This window comes from Eubalaena glacialis, chromosome 15, assembly GCF_028564815.1.
Source record: "Eubalaena glacialis isolate mEubGla1 chromosome 15, mEubGla1.1.hap2.+ XY, whole genome shotgun sequence".
Lineage (NCBI taxonomy): Eukaryota > Metazoa > Chordata > Mammalia > Artiodactyla > Balaenidae > Eubalaena > Eubalaena glacialis.
In genome coordinates this window covers 50,433,645-50,456,910 of record NC_083730.1, presented here as the reverse complement: position 1 = coordinate 50,456,910, position 23,266 = coordinate 50,433,645, and the positions used below count along the sequence as shown (strand labels likewise).

Below are 23,266 nucleotides of genomic sequence, written 5' to 3'. Positions count from 1 at the left end.
TATTAATATTCATATATTAATACCTACTTTTCTTTGAGAGGCATTACTGAATATTTACTGATAAGAAAAAATGATAGGACTTCCCTGGTGGCACAGTGGTTAAGAATCCAACTGCCAATGCAGGGGACACGGGTTTGATCCCTGGTCCAGGAAGATCCCACATGCCGTGGAGCAACTAAGCCCGTGTGCCTCAGCTACTGAGCCCACACACTCTAGTGCCTGCATGCCACAACTACTGAGCCCGCATGCTGCAACTACTGAAGCCCGTGCGCCTGGAGCCTGTGCTCGGCAACAAGAGAAGCCACCGCCATGAAAAGCTCGCGCCCCGCAACAAAGAGTAGCCCCCGCTCGCCGCAACTGGAGAAAGCCCGCGCAGCAACGAAGACCCAACACAGCCAAAAAAACAAAACAACAAAACACAAAAAACCGATAGTTTGAGAAGAGGAACATATTCAAGAAATGTGTTTAAACAGGGTTTGAATGTGCGGTTTGCTTAACTCAGAGTAACTGTCGACCAATTAAAATAAATTTCCCATCCAAACGCGTCTACAGATTTAGGGTTCCTCGGAAAAAATTTCCAAAATGCATTACAACTTTCCATAGGGGTGACACATGGTCCTATTTTCCAAAGACTTTGATTGACTGCTTGAATACAATAGTATTTGATTCTGTTAGTATAGAATATTTAAACTTGAAAAGAAAATACCTTATTTTGTTTATGCATAAGCCTATTAAAAAAACGTTTCTAGGGGCTCTATGTTTATTCTCTAGAACGTAACCTATCTTTGAAGTGGTATATTAGTTTTTAAAAAGTCATTCCCAAGCTGAATAATTAGACAAAAGCTATTCTTACAGTACATTCCACATATAAAGCTGTGCACATGGTGCTTTGATTAAAATAATATTCTTATAAAACTTTGTTATTGTTTGAGGTCTATATTCAGAGTGGCAACTTTTGTTTTTGATGATTATTCCATCCTGAAACAATTTCCCCCCTGCCCAATTAAACCAGAACGAGGAGCACATTTATATCTGATGAGGCTTAAATTTCTCAGTCGCCTGCTTCAAAAGTGAAGACCTTTAGTGGTTACGTTCATTTTGTCTCTGCAAAAAGGGCTCAGAAGGAAACAGAATCAATTCCCTTAAGTTTTTCTGGAAGAGGAAGGTTACTTTTGTTGCTTTGATCTTAGCATGTTGTGCATTTTTTATTGGCTGTTGAATAGAAAAAGCCATAGTTTCATCTGGTTTTTCTGCTATATTCTCATATTGTAAATCACATCATGCCTTCCAATTTAAAGTAAAATGTTCAGGTCCAAAACACCATTTCCAAATTGATTTATCATTACAGTTGATGGAAAGATTTCCAGGGGTGCAAGAAGACTATGCAACATTTGATTCATATGCCACAGACTGCTAAAAATATCTCCATGCACTTTAGACAACAGATTCCAGGATGGAGACATACACTCATGCCATTTTAGATCGCCTTTCCTCCCCTTGCAAGAGGCAGTTGTACCTAATGTAGCAGCTGGCTAGGTTATTGCTTCTATAATATAATCCATAATGCAAAAGCAGCTCTTTTCCAAACATTTTAGAGCAACTGAAGTTGTTTACATGTCTCTGTGGTAATTTTCCTATAACTTTGTGCCAATTGGTTTCATACTCTTTGGTAAAAATCTTCATTAAATCAAGACAACTGCACTTAGTTAAATTTTTCTCATAGAGAGAATTATAGGAAAATTACAGCTAGTTGATTTGAGGCCATCATCATGAAGTACATCCAGGGTTTTAGAAAATGAATGCACACTATAAAAATGGAGTTGTATAATTAAACATCAAATAATCCAAGTAATAAAAGTCATAGATTAATTGTCTCTCAGTTCTAGTCAGATCCTTTAAATACTGTCTCACCACCTGAGCATTGGTTCTTTTATCAGAAGAGTGCCTATCCTTAAAGTTGGGAAATTTCAGCTTTTTTGGAGCTCCAATCAGCTGTAAAAAGTAATTGGCATCTTCTTCCAAAGTTTCAAATTTTCCTACAAAATCATAGTGGATCAAACATGGATAGCAGAGTTTGCTGATCTTTTCCCAGTGAATGTCCATTCCTACTGGACGGTGGGAATCTAGCAAATAGTGGATGAACTCTTTGAATTTGACGCCAGATCCATTATTTAATTCTTCTTCACAGGCATTCGGCCGATATTTCTTTATAATTGCCTTTCCAAATACTGGATGGTAATAACTATTGGGGTGTTCAAATTTGTCCCTAAATGCAGACACTAATCTTTCCATGGGATCACGAACAAACACAGCTTTGGTGTAGGTATTTAAACGAGTATAAATCCCTTTTAAGTCGAAGCTGTCGAGCTTTTTCAAATGCTTCCCGTAGTGAACAGCATCATGGGAGATGTTGTACGCGGAGGGGGCCAATCCGTTGAGTACCATCAGAATCCTCTTCCAGTTGGAACAGCCAGCCTTTGGTACTTCGCAGTATAAAATTTTGTGTTTATCTTCTACATAGATCCTGGAGACCATGTGAAAAAGATGGGATTGAGGACGACTCACCCCACCGTACTTCTTGCAAAATTCCTGAAGGAAAGACCTGCGTTTTTCTTGAGTTGCATCAATTCTCTTCCATTTGCTATCTGTGACTAAGCTTTTGTTTAAAGGGCGAATGTCCACCGGCCAATTCATTTCGCTGAACTTCCTGAAAAGGGTCTTAGTCCCTTGATGTTTTTCAATCAACTGAATTGTTGGTGATCCTGTGATCCTACTCAAAACTTGAGCCTCTCCTTGGGAGTGGTTGTTCTCTGTGAAGACCCTAGTAGGCCTCTCAGAGTTGAGTAGATTTTCCTCTTTATTCTTGGGCTCCTCGGACATGTGGGACTTGGGGTTCTGTTAAAATAGAGAAGGGGAAATGTTGAAAGCACATTCACAAATGTGGGTATTTGATAAGGAACTTAAAATATTTGTTTTAAAATGCTATCAAGGGGCACGCATTTCGTGTAAGCTGCCAGAACAATTTAGCAAAGCATGTGGAATATATATTTTGTAATAAGCTTCTTCATAGAAAACATAACGATGAAAATGGTATCCATGCATCACTTTGAACCAAAGTTTCACATTTTATATTATATATATTTGGGCTACTATGATGTTATTCATTTAATGTTCATGTGCTGCATTACATTAATACTCTCATACTAAATTATCTGAATATTATTGGGATAAAACTACTAGTTATTGATTTGAATCTATGATCATAGTAAGTTTGTTATTGTTTCTGTACTGTCTTTGCATCTGTGGGTATCAATTATATAATCTTACAAAACGCAAAAAAAAAAAAAAAAAGTATACACAAGATAGAAAGGAAAAGGCCCTGAATTTTCTATCTAAGCTTTGCCTGTAATGCAATAAAATATAACTCCATCGTTTTGTAGGTCAACGATTCTTGAGCTATTAAGGAGTGTGTTACCTTCAAGCATTGATTTAGTGCATCTGAATGTAGATACAAAATGTAGCTGTATTTGGATTGAAATTTTTGTTGTTTTGGGGGACATTCTGTAATGCGCAGAACAGTTCAAAGTAATAAATTACAATTTAAAATTGTAGCAAGGCCAATTATAAAATTCTGGTGACCACTTCAGTTTTCCAAGCACTTGCAAAAGGTGATACATATTTTTTCCCTTGGAAAATGTTTTCTTTTCCTAAATTCATTTATCACAATAATTTCATAACTATAATCATGCTATCATACAATTTCATTCATGTATGAGCCCTTCCCTCTTTCCCAAGTGAAGAAAGACTAGGGAAACCAAATAAGTCTACTTGATGTCCTGCTACATAAAATTGTATCAAAAGTGGAATGAGAATTTACTTCTCTTGTCAGTGGGATGAATCAACCCATTTACCGTCTGCTCTTCATCTGACTATATCCTTCCTATAACTCTCGGAAGTGACTGGATAAAGGAAAACATGGGAGATGGGGTTTACAAGGTGGCATCCTCTGATAGTGACAAAACTTGTAAGAACCTTGACTTTTACTCTGGATAAACTACAGAGGCTTTGGAGTGTTCTGAGCAGAGAAGTAATATGATCTCACTTAGACTAGAAAGAGATGGTTGAGAAGACTGGACTGAGGCTATACATGTAGGGTTGTCAGCATGGTATCGGAAAAATGAATGAATAAATGATGTGCTGGGGGGAGTAAAGCATAGGGCCACCAGCCTAGGTGTGGAGGAAGTGCTGGGGAACGTTTCCTAGAGGAGATGTGTGTATATATATAGACAGAGGTAGATAACTATAGATATAGATCTATTTACTATTATGTTCTCAGGGTCAAGAATGGTCTGTAGTCTCTAGTTATTGCTCTCAAATATTTGTTACATGAAGGAATGAATGTATGAGTCAAATTAGGTCTTCAAGGATGATTAGGAATTTTCTAGCAAATTGAGCAAAAGAGCAGAGGAATGAAGCACTGTGTATGGAGCCACCTCCAGGCCTCACAGTCCTTCCACTAGCTGAGCTTTAAGGAGAGATGCTTCTTTCTAGTGGAAGAATATTGACTGAGTAACCCCTGATCACCATACACCAACTTGCGTAGCCCCATAAAACAGCTGCCAACTACTTGGGGTTTCAACTCTAAAAGCATTTGTCTGCGGTCTTCTCAGAGACTGCCAGGGTGACTTGAAAGCCTTGAATCCCTCTTTACCCTGATCAAAAACTTGTAGTCCATAAAATTTTCACATATAATGTAAAATTCGACTTGAGGTTTGAAAGATCGTGGGGTTATTGGTAGACAGCATGGGAAGTGCTTAGCACAGCCCTGAAATCAAACTGCCACTACACTTCTGCTGCTACGTCTTCAACAACTCCAACTATAAATAATAATTGCTATTATGGTTTTAATAGCAGTCTTCATCATAATAGTATTTTATCCCAGTGACCTAGTGAATTTCAAGGTTCACCGGTTGTCCATTATTATCCAGAATGTTATTTGTGTGTCTCTACATATGCCCCAATTAATTCTCTCCCTGCCCCATTAACAAAAAGAAAAACGAAATCAGCCTTCCACTGTGCCATCTGGATCTTCAGCTTGTGGTCATCAAATTCTTCTTTAATCTCCAGAGACTTCTGGAATGTTTGTTTTCCATGACTTTTTCTAATGAAGCCTGGATGGCCCCCAAACCTCTGCTTCCCTTGCACTTTTTCAAGTAGATGAAACTTCAATTCTTTGGGCAGCTTGTCCCTCAGACCAGAAGACAGGGAGCTATTTCCTTGTCCTTCCCTGTGGCTTCCAGGACACCCCCCAGCAAAACCCTCCTGCTTCTGTGAAGCACGTGTGTCCTGCTCAACCTCCCTTTTCCTCTCCCCATGCTGTCATCCTGCTTTTCCCACTGACCTTTCGTCTTCATGCACTGACGAGTTTAGCTCCCGGCTCAGACTCTCCTTCTTCATCGCCACTCTTGTCATCATGTGTAGTGACTCTGACACCCAATAAACTCTCTGCTCTCTTGACCACCTTGCCTTTCGTAGAAGTTTCTCCATTTCACATGGACCTTGCCACTGACAGAGGCTGCGCCACCTCCATCACCTCTCTGACCCTCATTGTCTAACCTTCCAGTACATCATTGCTTCCAGTTCTGCAATTCTATGACCACTTGTCACTATGTTATTCAAGCTCTTAGCAGCCAGCATGCCTGGTGGCACTCAGAAGTCACCTCTGTAGGGATTTGTTCCCTGTCTACCTTGTCTAAATTATGTTCCCCTCTGAGATTTTCTCCCACTGAACCCTGCTTATTTTTCTCATAGCATTTATCACAATATGAAATGATTGTTTTACTTCTAAGTTGTCTATTTTCACCCCATCCACATCTCTTGCACTAGAATATGACTGCAGAAGTCTAATCTTTCTTGTTCTTTGTTGGATCTCTGGTACCTAGCACGTTGCCTGACGCATAGAAGATGACCAATAAATAATTGTTGAATGAGTGAATGTGATTACAATTCAATGATGGGCTTCTAAGCAGTTGCTTTATGACCTTGTCGAAGAAAAACAGTGCTAATCAGAAGATCAAGGTTAACTTAGATAAATAATTGACCGATTCTTTTAAGGTGCCGAAAATCTGTATTCAAACAAATCTTTGGCAGAAGAGAAGACAAATAAAACAGGCACAGGTAGAACTGCTCATGCTAAACTAGGCATGGAGGTGGGAGCCTTACCTGCCTGCGAAGTCAGATTGGTTCAAAGTCACTCAGTGCGGCTTGGTAACTCCTGGAGGCTTGCCAGCCATCTGGACTCCTAGGCATCACTGTGGACACCCCAAAAAGAATCTGGGGATGGGGTCCTGACTCTAATTTAGACAAGCTCCCCAGGTACTCCACAGGCAATAACGGCATTTGGGGTCCACTGAACCGGAGCATAGCAAAGGAAAGTAAAAAGTAAGAGTTCATCTCATACCATCCAGGAGAGAAAGACTCCAAATACGGTGGACATGAATATTGCAGTAAGCAGAGACAAATGCTCTATTGTAGGCAGGGTGTCACATCAGGCCTCACACGGACCAGAGGAAATACCCTTCACCTTCATCCGCTTCCCTTTGCTGGAGGTCCCTGTTCCCCAAGCTACTTTCCAATCACTGGTTTGACTGGGGAGATTACTACACAAGGGAAAAATTCATTGCTCATAAATTTGACTTCAGCCTCCTACTAGTTTATTGAGGACCAGTCTGTTTCCTCAGCTCTGACCAAATCAAGGTACGGACAAAGGCTTAATTCTAGGTAATGATACCCCATGAGCCTTCTTGTTGGATGGCCATGAGACCCTCTCCAAGCAACGCCTCACTTCACCATCACTCACCTTATAAAAACAGTTACTACAGAACATGGCTGTTACCTTGATGCATTCAGCCATATGGACTTCATGGTATATATTTTGTCCAATGCAGCTGAACCAAGTTAGTCTCATTTCTGACTCCTCTTAGACAAACCTCCCCTTTCCCCTAGCTTAATTGAGGTATAATTGACAAATAAAAATTGTATATATTTAAGGTGAAAAAAACCAGTTACTAGGATGTGGTGACATCCCTCCCCCCACCAGCCCCCCATTCCACTGCCTTTTAATCACAGCAAAGACTGAGGGGTTTCGACTACTAATATCAAGGTTAATGGTATTTTAAATTGGAGGCTTATATCAGTGAATTTCCATCATGATTGTTATAATAACAATAATGACAACAATAATAATAAGAGTAAACTCTTACATTCCCATTTTCTTTCAGGGTACTTCGTTCAGACTGTCCCTAAAGCAAATGCATATAAAGCCAAACTTATCCTGTTCCTTCCAAAACTGACTCTTCCTGCACTCTCTTCTGTTTCTGAAATGGTTCTATTCCATTCTGGTCCCCACTGACAAAATCTGAGGGATGCTTTAACAATCAGAAAGTAAACTGGTTAGTTTACATCTCATAATGCCTTTCAAAAAAAACTTATTTTTTATTTATTATTTCTTAATTGGATATTCTTTCTTTTTAAACATCTTTATTGGAGTATAATTGCTTTACAATGGTGTGTTAGTTTCTGCTTTATAACAAAGTGAATTAGTTATACATATACATATGTTCCCATATCTCTTCCCTCTTCAGCCTCCCTCCCTCCCACCCTCCCTATCCCACCCCTCTAGGTGGTCACAAACCACCGAGCTGATCTCCCTGTGCTGTGCGGCTGCTTCCCACTAGCTATCTATTTTACGTTTAGTAGTGTATATATGTCCATGCCACTCTCTTTGTCAGAGCTTACCCTTCTCCCTCCCCATATCCCCAAGTTCATTCTCTAGTAGGTCTGTGTCTTTATTCTCATCTTACCCCTAGGTTCTTCATGACCTTTTTTTTTTTTTTCTTAGATTCCATATATATGTGTTAGCATACGGTATTTGTTTTTCTCTTTCTGACTTACTTCACTCTGTATGACAGACTCTAGGTCCATCCACTTCACTACAAATATCTCAATTTCGTTTCTTTTTTATGGCTGAGTAATATTCCATTGTATATATGTGCCACATCTTCTTTATCCATTCATCTGTCGATGGACACTTAGGTTGCTTCCATGTCCTGACTATTGTTAATTGGATATTCTTTAGTAGCCTCCTAATTAGGCTTCCTGAAAAGTACTGCCAAATTAGTCTTCCTAAAATATTTTATTTTTCAACCCTTAAAATTGGAACTGGCTCAACTACATATAAACTAAAGTCTTGACTCCTTAGCTTGGTATGGGCAGCCTGTCACCACCGGGCCTCTTGTCACTTTGTGTTCTGCTCCTTTCCTGACGTGTTCTCTGTCCTCTACTTGCTTCTATCAGTCTCTCAGCATCCCCCATCCATGTTCTCTCCCTTTCTTGGGACTTCCCAAATCTCCGAAGCTGATATAAAATCCCACTATCCCCATGAAAACCACCCAGGTCTCCAGTGAGGGATTCTACTCTCTTTGAAACAACTTCAGCACTTAGTCTGTACCACCTGTAAGGAAAATAACTTTATTCCAGCTTACACTGCTATTTGATTTTCTCTCTGGAGAAACTCTTTCAGCCACAGCTAAACTGTAAACTCTGGCAGAAAGCTACAGTTTTCCATATATGCCTTTAAAGAGTGGATATTATTGCAAAATTAGCTGAAAGACATGTAACCACAGATGAAAAAAATGAGTATTCAAAGAAGCCTAATGAAGAAAAATTGTGGAATACTTATGAACTCTGCAGTAAATTTGAAAGCCTCACTCTTCTTAGTTTTTAAGGCCTAATGTACCTCCCCTGTGAAGTTTTCTCTGATCTTCAACAGTTAAATTAATTGCTCTTCCTCTCTCCCCATCAAAGTCATGGAGCCCTTACTACACATCAGGCACTGTGCTAGATGCCAGGGATGGCTTGGTGGATAAGACAAATGTGGTCCTTGCCCCCTTGGAGCTCATATACATAGAGGAAAAAAATCAAATAATTACACAATTAATTAATCTATTACCATAGTGGCAAAGGCTCCAGCAGGAAGCTATTGGAGGCTGGGAGTGCAGAAATGAGACTGAAGGGTACAAAGACAAGTCTACTCAGTTTGGGTGTTAAGTCCTCTGTTTAGCACTTTTTGTTTTACTCTAGTTAGTTATTATAGTTGGTTGTTTAGGTGACTAGCTCTCCAATTAATCTTAAGTTTATTAAAGGTCAGTGTACAGGCTTATAAATCTATATTATCTCCACTAGCATCTAGAGTAGTATTTTGCATAAATATATGTTTTGAATTTAATGGAAGCAAAATCAATATCACTCCTATACTCCCCCTTTTTCAGGCAACTAACGCACACTGGCTTTATGCAGTTGACAAGGGTTGTAATTCTGCAAAACTTGATCTGCTATTGTGGGGCTGATGGAAACTATGTAACGCAAGGATGTTGATCATTCATTCATTCAACATACATGTATTGAACTACCACTAAACTGTTTTTAGCCTTGTAGAAATGGATGAAGTAGATCAAATTTATGGACCCTTGAGGAAGCCAAAGTTTAACTGGGTTGATTGAAAAAAAAAGCAGTTTATGAAAAAGATGTGATAATTGTTATAATGGAAGAGTGCATAGGGTATTGGTGGAACATAGAAAAGAGTACTTAATTTTTCTCAAGAGATTTTTTGGGGGCAAATTTCAGAGAGGAGGTAGATGCCTGAGAGGAGTCTGGGAGGATGACTGGGAAGCTGACAGGTGGACCAACCTGGATGGGAAGGTACCATCAAGGGGACACTTGAGGGCCCAGATTCAGATGAGAGGGAGAGGCAAGCAGATTGGGATTCACTCCGGAGGGCCTTGTGCCCATATAAAGAGTCTAGACTTTGCCACATAGGTGACAGGGATTTTCAGTAAGGCAGGGACTTAGAATGAACATTCTAGTAGCATCAGGGAGGTGTGACTGGGGGTAGGGGGATCATCTAAAAGACAACCGTGACTGTCCATCAGGAATTCTTAGGAGAAGAACTAAGACAATGGGGTCAAAAGGGAATTATCTGAGGCAAATTTAGGAAATTGACCAGACTGGGAGAGTGGGGGTGAAGGAAGTAGAAAGAATGGATTCCCATCTCCCAGAGAGAGGAAATGGGAGCAGTAGGTGTTATGAGAGGCTAGGGAGTGGGTGTGGGTACTCACTATCTTCAAGTTCCGAGCTCAGGAGTTTGAGGTACCTTGGGAAATCTGGATGTCAATATCGAGACTTCAGAGCTGGGTATACAGATTTGGGAGGTGTTGGCTTGTGGAGGTGCTAGCTGAATTTATGGGCCTTGAAGGCATTTCCTAGACAGAGAGGCAGAGATGATCACAATGTCTGCTGTTTACTGAGTGCCTGCTACGTGCCGACCCATAGCAGGCACTCTTGCTGCCATGATAATCTTTCACTTCCACTTTCCAGATGAAGAAATGGAGGCTCTTCATTTAACTTGTTTAAGGCACACAGGGCTTCAGCACAGGTGAGAACCCAGTCCCAGGAAGCAGCGTATACTCAAGGACCTGTTTCTTCGCCATCCACTACTTGAGCTACTTGAGCCCTGAGACAGCCATGCCAGCTGTGAGGGCAGCAGTGACAGTGGCAGGATACACTCCATTTGTCTTATTTGGTTAAGCATCTGCCAGCCCCAGATCAGATTCGCCTGTGTCAGCACCTTTGAGTGACACACACACCCCTCTGGCTTATGTCGCCTGCAATATTTGACAGCTCAGCTTTACTCAGGGCTGCCTCTTCAGTGTCGGCCCAACCCTCTCAGTCTAGAGCAGGCGACTCACTCTTTGGTGCTACCATGGGCCTGCGCTAGGATGGGAGGGTGGCCTGGGGCACCAGATTGTGCCCTGGGGAACCTGGGGCCGTGCTGAGAGGGATTTCTTTTCAGGATTTCAGGCTGAGAAAGAATTCAAAGGAAGAATGTATGACATAAACTCCCAGCAAAGCAAGACAGAGAGGCAAGGAGCAGTAGAGTGGCGGGGGCGGGTCAGAGGGGGTCAGAGGGAATAGATGACTGACAAAACAAAGTGATGATCCAGCATATATTTGCAAAGTCTTATCTCTTCATGCATTAAGATAAATTTTATCACTTTCATTTTAAGAATATTATTTTATTAATAATAAATTTTGAAGTGCTTTGAGGGTTTTCAAGATAGATAGTTTCTCCTGAAGAAGACAGTTTGTTTCAAGATGTCATTGAAATGGCTACTAAGAAGTATCAATGGCCATAGCCAACTCCTTTTGGTCTCCCTTTCTTCTCAAGGCCAGGTATGAGTGCCACTGGTCCCGATCCCTTAGCCTGAGGCTGGGAGCCTTCAGTGTCTGTACAACCTCATTCCCCAGAGCTGGTACAGAATGAGCCCATGCTGGACATGGGAAGATCACAGAGGGCCACCTGCCCCCTGCAGCCCAGCCTCAGTAAGTGCAACTGTGCGAATGGAGAAGCGGGGGAAGAAGGGGGGAGGGAGGGAGGAGCCAGGGACAGTCCAATCCTTCCTGTTCTTTTCTTTAGGCAAAGCTCCAGTCCCAGGAAGCAGCATTTACCTGGGGAACTGTTTCTTCCCCACCCATTATTTACTGGTCCAAGGTTACTTGAGCCCTGGGAACACAACGCCAACTGGGAGAGTGGTAGTGACAATGGCAGGGCTCATGTTGACCAACCACAATTCTCTTATATGGAGACACTGATGGACAGGATCCTGCCTAATCTATTTATAGAGACACAACTATCATCAAGCAAGCAGGCAAGCGTAATTCTCTAAAGGTCTTGCAGACACTGCGCGTCATCAACCCCCTTTCCTCACTATGATTCTATAATCTGTTTCTTGTAAGGAGCAAACATATCTTGACGTACCTTGCTCAGAAATACAATCACAGTCTATTAACTCCATCTACTCCCCACACGAGAGAAAACTGCCCACAGTAGGGGGAAGGAGGTCTCAGGCTTCACACAGGGGATTTTCTTAGGGCCGCGCGTAACTGCAGCCACTAGCAACTAGACTACAGCCTATACTGTAACAAGATGAAAGTGCATGGATTTGAGCACCACGCACTTGTGAAAACCAAAGAAAAGGTGCGCACTTCTGGATCAGTTCTCAGACCAATGGGAGGACTCTTGCCTCACCTGCAACTCATGGCCCATATACTGAGAGTCCCAGGTCTGGAGCACGCTCCCTCCTGAGCAAGGAAGGATGTATTTATACCAGTTGGCAGGGAGGGTTGGGTTTCACGTCTTGGCCCCTGTCAGGGCTCCAGCCTCCTTTAGTTAAAGCACAGCTGCTGGACCAAGGCCGTAGGGAGAGGATGAGTGGTGAGGGTGGGTTTGGGATGAATATCGACAGAGCGCTTCACGTGTGCCAGGCGCTGCTTCAACAAGTTCATCCTCACCCCACCTCTGTCAGGTGGTTACGATCACGTTTCCATTAAACTTACTTGGTGTCTTATGACTGGCAACTCCTAGAGCTGGGATTAAAATTCAGGCTTGTCTGGCTCCATACCTTGTGTTTCTTACCATATGGCACATGTTTACTCTACAGGGCTCTCAGTGCCATTGCATCTGTAATTAGAAGAGTGTTTCCTTGCTCTTAAGTCCACGTGAATACTATCCTTTGTACTGAGCTACCTTGAGATGACCACATGTGCTGAAGTCAGCTCTAGAGTGTGCAGTGGACATTGCCAAACCTTTGGCTGCTTCTCTTCTGCAATTTAAACTACATATGTTGGGTACCAAGAACAGATGCTCTATTGGACAGTCCCAAATAATCAGCATGGCCGAGGGGGTACTGGGCTCTTGTTTCTAGAAAACCATGATTCGAGCTAGTGCTGCCTGGACTTTGGGTTTCCCGTTATGCTGCATAAATGACACAGAAATTGTGATCATCTGCTCAGCTTTTATGCCTCAGAACAAAGCTCCTTATTTTCACGGTATCTTTATTTCCTCTCCTGCTTCTGGGAACACTCCTGTTAGAAACATCTATCCAGACTTGGTGGTGATGGAGTGATGATGTCTTCACTCCATCCCTGGTGGCCTTTTCAAGAGAACATATTTTATATCTTGGTATTTCAGTGGCTGCAAATCTGGGAAAACACATAATATGTGGGTACTTCTGAGCTGTGCATCTGGATCAGGGATGAAAGGAGGGAAGTTGAAGGTATCTTTCAATCCCTGATAAACTCCCAGTGACCAGTGAATCTGATGCCCATGGCTTTTTATCAACAAGACACTAGTTCTATGACTCCGTCTCCATGGGGATTTACACACTGAGGAAAAAATGTCCATTTCTTGTTGTGAGTAATAGGACCCCTGAGTGCTGAGTCGCAGCATCTTCTACTGCCCCAGATTCATCAGCAGGACCGTGTCTCCTCCGGACCCTAGTATAGAACTCATTTTCAGCAAAGTCTAGTTTCCATGTTCTAGGTTAGTAACTTAACAGATGGTTGGCCCAAAAGACAGAAACCAAAAAGTTTTGTGTATTGCATTCTGGTTAATTTCTCTGGGGTCCTATCACCCTCCAGGTGGTTGTCTCCAAGGTAACTGGTATCATTCTGCTCTACTGATCTCATCTCTTACCTCCATCTAGTCACTTTCCTGTTGGGTGTCTTCTTCAAGGTATTTCCAGCCCCCAGCCCCTCATGGTTACAGAATGAGGAAGACAATCGTGGTGGTCTACAGGTGCTCAGACCAATTTGCAAAAGAACCCCTGAGTGCCAAGGTAGGTTATGAGACGCACATTTCACACCTATTTCAGCCCAACAACTTGTGAAATGCGAGGGAGACCAGACTTAGTAAATTTTTACCCTTATTCATGCTTTACTTGCAACTTTCAACTGACCTTAAATTAGTACTTCCTACCAAATCAACCTCCCTCACTGGAATAAGATATCTAACCGATCAGCTTGGGGTAGTTGACTCAACCTCCCATGTATAAAAGAGAGATAATGATGCCGACTTTATGGAGTTGTGAAAAATAAATGGAACAAATACACAATGCCTGCCATGTAGTATATACTCATTAAGTGTGGCTTTTAACCGCAACTTTTATATTTCTGCCAAGAGTATCACCTTCCTGCAGTAACCCTGGGGACCTTGCATTAATCTTTGTCTCAGATTGTTAATTCGCTTCTCATACTCAGACACCAAACTCTATTCATTTTTTCTCTAAACTGTTCATTCCCACTATCAATGTATCACTTAGACACATTTTTTTCACGCCCAGACTATTGTCATAGCCTGCTAGCAGGATCAAGAGATGCATTCATTTGATGGGTATTTATTATGAGCATCTAATATGTGCCCTGTTTAATGGCATTGGGGCCAGAGGGGCAAACGACTCTGACAAGGGTCCTGTTCTCATGGTACTTGCATTCCTGTGGGTGAAGGTAGATAATGAACAGATACGTGAACAAATATTTTGATGATGATACGTGTGATGCAAACACTAAAATACAGCGATGTGGCAGAGCGTGAGTGGCAGGTGGAGAGTGGGAAGACCACAGGAACTAGGTGTCTAGGGAAGATCTATTTGGGAGAAGCTAGTTGAGCAGAGATCTGAACGACAAGAAGAAACCCCAGATCTGGGAGCAGAGGGTTGCAGGCCAGGGCAACGAGGGCAAAGGGTACTCAAAGGGGAATGAGCCTGGTCAAGTGGAGGGACAGAGGGCAGATGGTTGTCGTGTAAGTGCAAAGGGCCTGGGGACTCAAGATGAAATCAAAGAGGAGGGCAGGACCACATGCTGTAGGAAAACCAGGTCATGGAGAATTTAAGATTTAGGATTTAGGTCATGGGAAAGATGTAGGTTTTTATCAGAGGTGTAATATGAGCCACTGGGAGTTTTATACGGGGGGTAACATGGTGTGAAGCACATTTTATAAAGCTCACTCCGCTGGCCAAGTGGAGAATGGACTGGGGCTGTTAAGAGTGGAAACAGAGTAGCCTGGAGAGAGGCTGGTGGTTGGTATCAGTGGAGAAGCAGTAAAAAGGAAAAACACAGGGTATGTGTGGAAATTGCTTACTGATTGATGACAAACATGCATCCCGAGCATTCGTTTTTTCAGGATTTCTCTTGTATGAAGAAGGGTGATTATCTGTCAATATTCATTGCACCACTGAGCCAATATGCAATGCATGAATCATCTCTGAGATAAGCAGATGAGGCTTTCTTGTAATCTTTCTATTTTGCTGAGATAATTTCACTTGCTTTGGAGTTTATGAGGCCATAAGTGGCTCCCATCTGTTGATGAACATATTTCTAAGAGTCATTTAGTCTCAAGTGTGAAATACTTGAGGGGAAGTTAAATTGTAACTTTTATATTCCGTGTCATCTTGGTAACAGAACCAAAATTGGAAGCATGTGTTCAATTTTGGTCTTTCATTTTCAAAGCTTTAGGTCAGGCAAAGAATTAATTTCATTTGTTTACAAAGCAGATTATGCCTAATAAAATCTATTTTGTTTATGGTCACATTTTAGTCAATCCATTGCCTTAGAAAATGAGAGAAATCTGATTGGCTAATTAGTCAACATAGTAAATGACATTATTCCACATCCACAGAACATTGGCCTAATTGAATTATCCAGTAATAGTATGACGGAAATATTTCCTTTTAATACATTTTGAGCAGGGCACATACCAGTGATGAAACAGTGAAGAATCTTGTTTATTCCAGCCTTGTTTGATGATCGACCACAGAATATAACATAAGATTTCTATGGATAATAACTTTTTCCACATTAAGGAAAATAAAGCAAGGTAGCTTTCAGTGGGATCCTTACTGGTACTCTGAATTTTCACTACTTGTCTGTGCATCTTTTCCTTCCCAGAAATTTGTTCTCTGGTAAGTGCTAAAAAACTTTACAAAAGAAAGTTTCAATAAAATTGGTTTTAATTTATGCATAATCAAAGAGACAGGTTTGATCACTTTCTTTCTCTAGTGAGAGGTAGAAAAACTCTCCAGGACACTTTCTTTCACTCTTGAAATTCTGATGAGGACTGTTTCCTCAGCCAAATTCAGATACACACAAAAGTCTACACACAATATCAGGGATGCCCATGGGATCTGCCCTGAGGGGCCAAAACCATTTATATAGAATGGATTCTACAGAATTGTCTTTGTATTAATGACCACTACTTGTATTTTTTTTCTTTTTGGGCTTTTAGAAATATTTATTGTGGCCAAATGTTGGAAATAGTGAAATTCAAACTGATGAAAATAAAAAAGGATTACAATTTGTAAATACAAAGGAAATAGCCATTCTAGCATCATTATAGGGAATAGAGCTCAACTTAAGCAATGATCTATATACACTATAAAAATATTTCTGATCCCTTGATCACTACTTCTTTCATTTCTTTTTAAAATCAACTTTATTAAGGTATAATTTATATACAATAAATTGAATTTAAAGTGTACATTTTGATGAATTATGACAAATGTGCACACCTGTGAAACTACTGTCAAAATAAAGATACATAAAATTTCCATCACAACGAACATTTTCCTTGTGGACCTTTGCAATCCATCCTTTCTTTTGCCCCCAGCCAGATAAGGCAACCACTTATGTTTTTTGTCACTATAGGTTGTTTACATTTTTTGGAATTTTATGTAAACAAAACCATGTAGTATGTTCCATTTTGCTTGATCACTACTTCTCAAAACACATTTTTTTATGTCCACAAACAACTTTTATTCAAAATGATGACTACCCTGGTGCCTCTTTCACACAATTCCAGAAGAGATTAAGTTTTCACTTGAGTCCTTCATTCAGTTCTTTATCATGAGAAGAAAGAATAACATGGGCAAAATAGTTTAAAGGTAGATTTTAAAAAATACTGTATTTTAGAATGTATATTCAATCGTGATGACAAATGGGCTCTTTGCACCAGTTTGGTCATAGCTTTAACCCAAGAAGTGAAAGAAAGGTTTTCTATAGGGAGGAGTGTTGGAGTTACCGAATGTTGACAGGTCTCTACTCACTGGGTTCCTGGCTTGTAGAAAGTGGATACTGAGTTGCTACGTGTTGAGGAAAAATCCCAAATGATGGTGCTGACCATTTTGCTCATAACATCTGTTGAGCTGAAAAACTGCAGTTACGCAGTTATACCCATCTTCAGGTACAGATGCTAGCAAGTAAGAAGGGGTGTGATTAGAAATCTCAAAAGAGAGGAGGAAAAAGAAGAGAAACAGATTGACTAGAAATCATCTGTGGAATAGATTTCCCTGGCCTGTTGGTGATAACATCTTAGGTGGTGCGATTCATTTACATTAGATGGTAAATTCTCTATTTTCATTCTTTCTAATAGATGCTACATTTTCAACCGTTTTAGAATCCGATATTTTCTCACATGAGTACATATACAGTGACACCTTATTACTAATAGTGAAGAACTTATGAAAGAGTTTTTTAGAAGTAAGGTGCTTTTCTGGAAAACAGAAGAACAAGAGAAGGTTTTATAGTTGGTGAGAATAAAGGTTTCTACTTCAATTCTTGTTTTATGTCCATAATAATTTGGTCTGGGCTCTGCTGAAGTAACTTGCCAGTGGGCAAAAGATTATCCTAATGTATACTTTGTTTTTAGTTTTTAATCTCTTTTCAGGTGACAAATAGTTTTTCTCTTAGACCAGATTCATTTGATTTTTCACTTAATTAAAAAAGTAATTTAATGCTCATCAGGAACCCCAGAGTAAGTACATGCTACCTTGATAGTTAAAACCTTTTTTAAAAAAAGACCTACCACATCATAAATATCTGTATTCTAGACTCTCACAACCAATTGCTTCAGTGCTGGTGTTAAGATTGGAGTACTGGTTAGGGTGGTCATAAGTGGGATCATTTAATTAATAGAACTTCCAGAACAAGTAGTAGGACAGCACAATAGCGAAGCGAAAGGATTTCAGAATGAGATCCATCCACCTAGATTCAGATTCCAGCTCTGCCACTCATCATCTGTGTACCTTTAAATAAGGATATTTAAAGCACCAGGGAACAGTGGCTGGTGCTTACATGGTAGGGTTGGATTGCCTGCTTCCATCCTGGTGTGTGATCTGGGGCAAGGCATTTAACCTCACTAACGTTGACTCCCTTGATTTGTACCTGCCTCCCAAGGTTACTGCTGTGAGGTTTAAATGAGATAATTTTATGTAAAACTTATCATAATGCCTACACACAGAAAGTTTATTAAACAATAATAATGCTAACCATTATTATTATTAATTTAGTGCTAAGCATGGCAGGACCTGAAAAATTACTAAATCTTTCAAGCTTGAGTTTCCACCTGTATAAAAAGGAGATTAAAATATGCATCCTCTTGGGGTTGCTGTGACAAATAAATGAGATGGCGCATTACATGACTAGCAAAACTCTTGGTCACAATTATTCAGAGGCATTCTGAGTGGGAATGATCTTGAGTGGGAGTGCTTAAGTGAGAATTATCTGCATATTTGATTGCTAACAGCTCTCGCAGTGAGGCTAATAAACCATTATTTTCCTCTTGGTGTTCACGCTTTTAAAACACCTGAGGGCTGTCTTCGCCTCCCTCCCTTTGTCATGACAATATATTTCCAGAGACTACTGTCTATTGTCTTTTTCCATAGACATCCTTACACAACGTTTTAACTTTCTTGGCTTCCGAATAAAGAGGCGAGTGCCAGCCCTTTGACACTTAGACCTGAGTATCTTCTAGTTATGAAGCCTTCTGACCTTTAATAAAGCCCATCTTTTACAAATCCTTTTTTGTTAACCACCTCTAGTGCCACCACTTCTGGATCATTTCAGTCTTGCTTTCAAGCATTTTAAAAAGACTCATAAATTGGGTAGCTTTTTAAAAGCACAACTCCCAATTCTAGAAGGTAATCTTAAAAGAGAATGAGGGGGATGGGATCTTTACTAGCTCTATTCATGCTGAACCTGACAAGAGAAACTCTCTTTAGGTCAAAGTTGTCTCCTTGAGTGCATGGTCATTTTGATAAGAATAGTGCAAGGTAATGCAATCCCACTTTAAATTTAGAAGTTGTAAAGTTCACGCTACACTGAAAAGGCAACAGTGAATGACATTTCCATGTTTACATTCGAGAAAAAAAAATCAGGTGCCAAGTCTTGACCCAAGCAAATGGTTCAGCGTTCTACAGGCAGTTATGGTATGTGGACATAAAGGTGAAATAAAGGTGTGGGTCCCCCTGCCCTTTGATTCTTTCATTCCCCAGCTGTGTGACCATTATTCGTAGAGACCACGTGCAGCCTTAGCTGTGTCTTCTGTTTTTGGTTTAGATTCCTCACTTGGGAGGGCAAAGGACAACACCTAGTTCCTGCCTTATAAGAGTCAATGGCACACCAGGTGTGAGCGGTCCAGGGTACAGGGAGCAGCCTGCCCGCATCCAGCAGTTCCTCTGGTTTCTAGGATAATAATTTAGTGAGTGGAAGAATTTACAATGGACCAGGAATTGGTTGGATGCCTATGATGTGCAAGGTCTAACAGTGAACACAGAAATGAGCCAAACGTGGTATCTTCCCTTTGGGACAATACTATCTAGTTACAAAATCACATAGGAATATCAATAATTAGAATATAGAGTAGAAAATGCAAGGGTCTATAGCAAAGGGGCAGAAAAAATAATATAGGTGCACAGAAGAAGGAGAGATTACTCTTAGCTCTGTGATAAGGAAAGCTTCATGGAAGAGGTGATATTGGAGTGAGGTCTTGGAATATGAGTAAATTTTGTACCTGCAGAGAAAGGGGTGAGTATGTTGGTAGAACAGTTTTAAATAGGACGCAATAGTTTTACATAAAGGAGCAGAATGGGAAATAAGTCTAGGGAGGCGGGGTGCATGCTCTCCAAAGGAGATCATAGGGCTTTGGATTTTGTACTCACAGGTTCGAATTTTGTCCTATAGACAAGAGGTGAGTGGGTTCCATCTTGGCTTCTTATTGGAATCACATGTTGAGTTTTTAAGTTGTAGATGTCTGATCAAGATCATCCTCAACATTTACAGGGCCTAGAGCAGGAGGATGAATGGAAGCCCACACACTGTATGTCTAAATATTCAAAAGTTTTAAAGTAAGCGATACACAAGACCCAGTCCTTGTTTCCACCCGTGGTCTGCAGCCTGTCCCAAAGGACTGCTCTGGGCCTAGAAGCTAAAGAAGCCCTGTCTCCCGAGGGCCACCCTGCCACAGAGGCCTGAGTGGCCCGATGGACCTTCAGGAGGAGGGCAGGCCAGAAACTAGACACAGCTGGGGACTCCTGGGCAGTGGCTGGACCTGCCCCTGTCAAGGATGGGATGATTCAGTAAACCTCACAGGATTCCTGGGAAGGGCAGGTTCCCTCACCTCATGCCTCACTTTTCTGACCTGGGATTGCCAGGCAGCTCTAAGTACTACCCAGAATTATACCTGCCCACTGCACCCATCTCCCAAGCAGAGGTGAGAGTGGAAGTACTGTTGCTGAGGAATGCCTTCTGCCTACACAGCCTCCAGCTTTGGGGGATGGGGCGTGGCTATGTTGAAACTAAAGCTTTTCTTTCTCTGGTTTCAAAGGGCACAGGCTGGTCTTTTATCCCCCAGCCCAACCTCACCCCAAAGGACCAGAGTGTCCAATTCAGCTGCTCTATCCCTCTCCAACATTTTGTGTGTGCTCAATTGGTCATGAAACTTTAAAACATGAGGCTGGAAAGAAAAAAAAAGTGTTTGTCAGGCTTCCCTGGTGGCACAGTGGTTGAGAATCTGCCTGCCAATGCAGGGGACACGGGTTCGAGCCCTGGTCTGGGAAGATCCCACATGCTGTGGAGCAACTAGGCCCGTGAGCCACAACTGCTGAGCCTGCGCGTCTGGAACCTGTGCTCTGCAACAAGAGAGGCCGCGACAGTGAGAGGCCCGCGCACCGCGATGAAGAGTGGCCCCCGCTCGCCACAACTAGAGAAAGCCCTCACACAGAAACGAAGACCCAACACAGCCAAAAATAAATGAATGAATAAATAAATAAAATTTTTTTAAAAAAAAAAAGTGTTTTTCTCTCTGTGCCTGTGATGCTCGGGGCCTCCGAAAGCACATGAGCCCTCTTGGCCTGGTCTAATAGTGAGGCCCCGTCTGAACCCAACCTCTGGCCCAGAATTTCTTGGGGGTGCATGTGACGTTGAGGGGGTGTGTCTCAGGATCTGTGCTAACAAAGCTCCAGGGTGAATATAATGCACGTGCAGCGTTAATAATCACTGCTAAAAATGGGGGAGGCATTTCTGTTTAGTTATTGCTTTCCAGCAGAGGAGAGATGCCAGGTGTTTGGTATTTCAGAAAGTAAAGTGGAACAGAATGCAAGGTGAATGGGATGGCGGTGAAGCAGTGGGAGAGCCGTATGGAGCCACCATATAGAGCAAACGAGATGAGGGCCTGGGGGGAGGAGAGGCCAAGGGCTGGGTGGTGGCGGAGGAGCTGGATTGGACAGGGCTCTGGGAGAGCACATCAAGTGCTGGCTGGTCAGAGGGACACATGGAGTGGAGGATGGCTCTAAAGTTTCCAGCCTGGTATGAGGTGAACTGTGTCCCCCAAACAGAGACGTTGAAGTCCTCATTCCTGGTACCTGTGAGTGTGACCTTGTTTGGAAACGGGGTCTTTGCAGATGTAATCAAGACGAGGTCATGGGGGTGGGCCCTAAGCCAATATGGCTGGTGTCCTTATTAGAAGAGAAGAGGGGCACAGCGAGGACAGCCACGCGACGACAGAGGCAGAGACTGAAGAGACGCAGCTACAAGCCAAGGGACCCCAAGGATTGCCGGCGCCACCAGAAGCCAGCAAAGAGGCAAGGAAGGATCCTCCTCCATAGGTTTCAGGGAGAGCTTGGCCCTGTCGACACCTTGGTTTTGAACTTCCAGCCTCCGGAACCAAGAGACAATACATTAGTGTGTGAGAGAGCATCCAGCTGGTGAGAGCTTGTTGCAGCAGTCTCAGGAAACAGATCCATAAGCTGTAACAGCCGCCAATGGCGTTGGCTCTCTCTGAACCGGCCAATCAGCGAAGGCGAGCCCTTCTCATCACCAGCGCCAGAACTGGGAACGTCCCCCCCGCAACATGCACATCCTGCCCACGAGAAACCGAGCCCCATGTTCGGTATCCCTCTTCATCAACTAGCTGTTTAAAAACAAACTATTCATTCACTATGGGTTCCAGTGATCTACTATCTCAAAAGGCATAAACAGAAGGTATTCATTTACTACAGGTTTCAATTGCCTACTATGTAAGAAGGCAGTTTCCAAAACTGAAGTCAAAAGTTTTTATATTCAGTATTCCCATTCTCGTACTGACCATATGCTAATTTGATTTTGAAGGTATTTTTGGTAGTATTTTAAGGTATTATCTTTAATCTATCGTAGTCAAAATTATTCAGAAAAACCTACAGGAGACTTCATCTCTACAAGGCACGTTTTTCGGAGAGGAAATCGTTGCAGCAATGAACTGCCAAAGGGACAGCTGAAAAAAATGGGTCATGCATTCATCTCATTCTGGGACATGGGCTGCCTAGCGGTTCACTACTCATTTTTGTCCTCTTCCCGTAAACAAACTGCGTTCACAGGTTACTTAAAAAAGCATACTAATCTCCCCAGTGAATTACACAGGAAAGAATTCGGCGTTCCCTCCAGAGAACTCAAATAGTTGTTTGTTCTCAGAGCTCAGGTGTGGTAAAATAGCTGTGGGCTAAAAATGCACGCTGGATATTGGCCAGTAGGCTAGAACTCTCCCTCCACTCCAGCTCTGATTTCTCACATTAGTGTGCAACTCGTAGCTTGCTCAATGGAAAAAAAAAAAAAGGACTTGATTTTCAATTTCAATTTAATTACACAATCTATAGTGCCTAGTGGGAAGGATTTCGGGGCAAGATTAACGCTCACCAGTGCTCTATCTTACATGCCTTTCTGATAAAGAACACTACTGATTATCCAAAGTGAGTATACAGAAATGTTTTTCAAGAGCCAGATTCTTTGGGTGGCAGAAGGGGAGTGCGGATCAAGAGGTACAAACTTCCAGTGATAAAGCAAATAAGTCCAGGGGCTGTAATGGACAGCATGGTGACTATAGTCAATCTTAGCATATTGCATATTTGAAAGTTACTAAGAGAGTAAATCTTAAAGGTCCTCATCACGAGGAAAACAAATGTTTTGTAACTTTGGATGGTGACAGACGGTAACTAGACTTACTATGGAGATCATTTCAAAGTGTACACAAATACGGAATCATTATGTTGATCCTAATATAATGTTATAT

General features: G+C 41.7%; 1 protein-coding gene across 2 annotated transcripts in view; it reads right to left on the bottom strand.

Annotated features, from left to right (window-relative positions):
- Window positions 1-1,806: 1,806 nt before the first annotated feature.
- Window positions 1,807-23,266, bottom strand: part of CHST9 (carbohydrate sulfotransferase 9) — a 202,526-nt gene continuing 181,066 nt past the window's right edge. For both annotated transcript variants that reach the window (XM_061169365.1, XM_061169364.1), the window contains one exon: window positions 1,807-2,895. In XM_061169365.1, coding sequence (XP_061025348.1) covers window positions 1,807-2,895 — 1,089 coding nt within the window. The remainder of the gene's footprint in view (window positions 2,896-23,266) is intronic.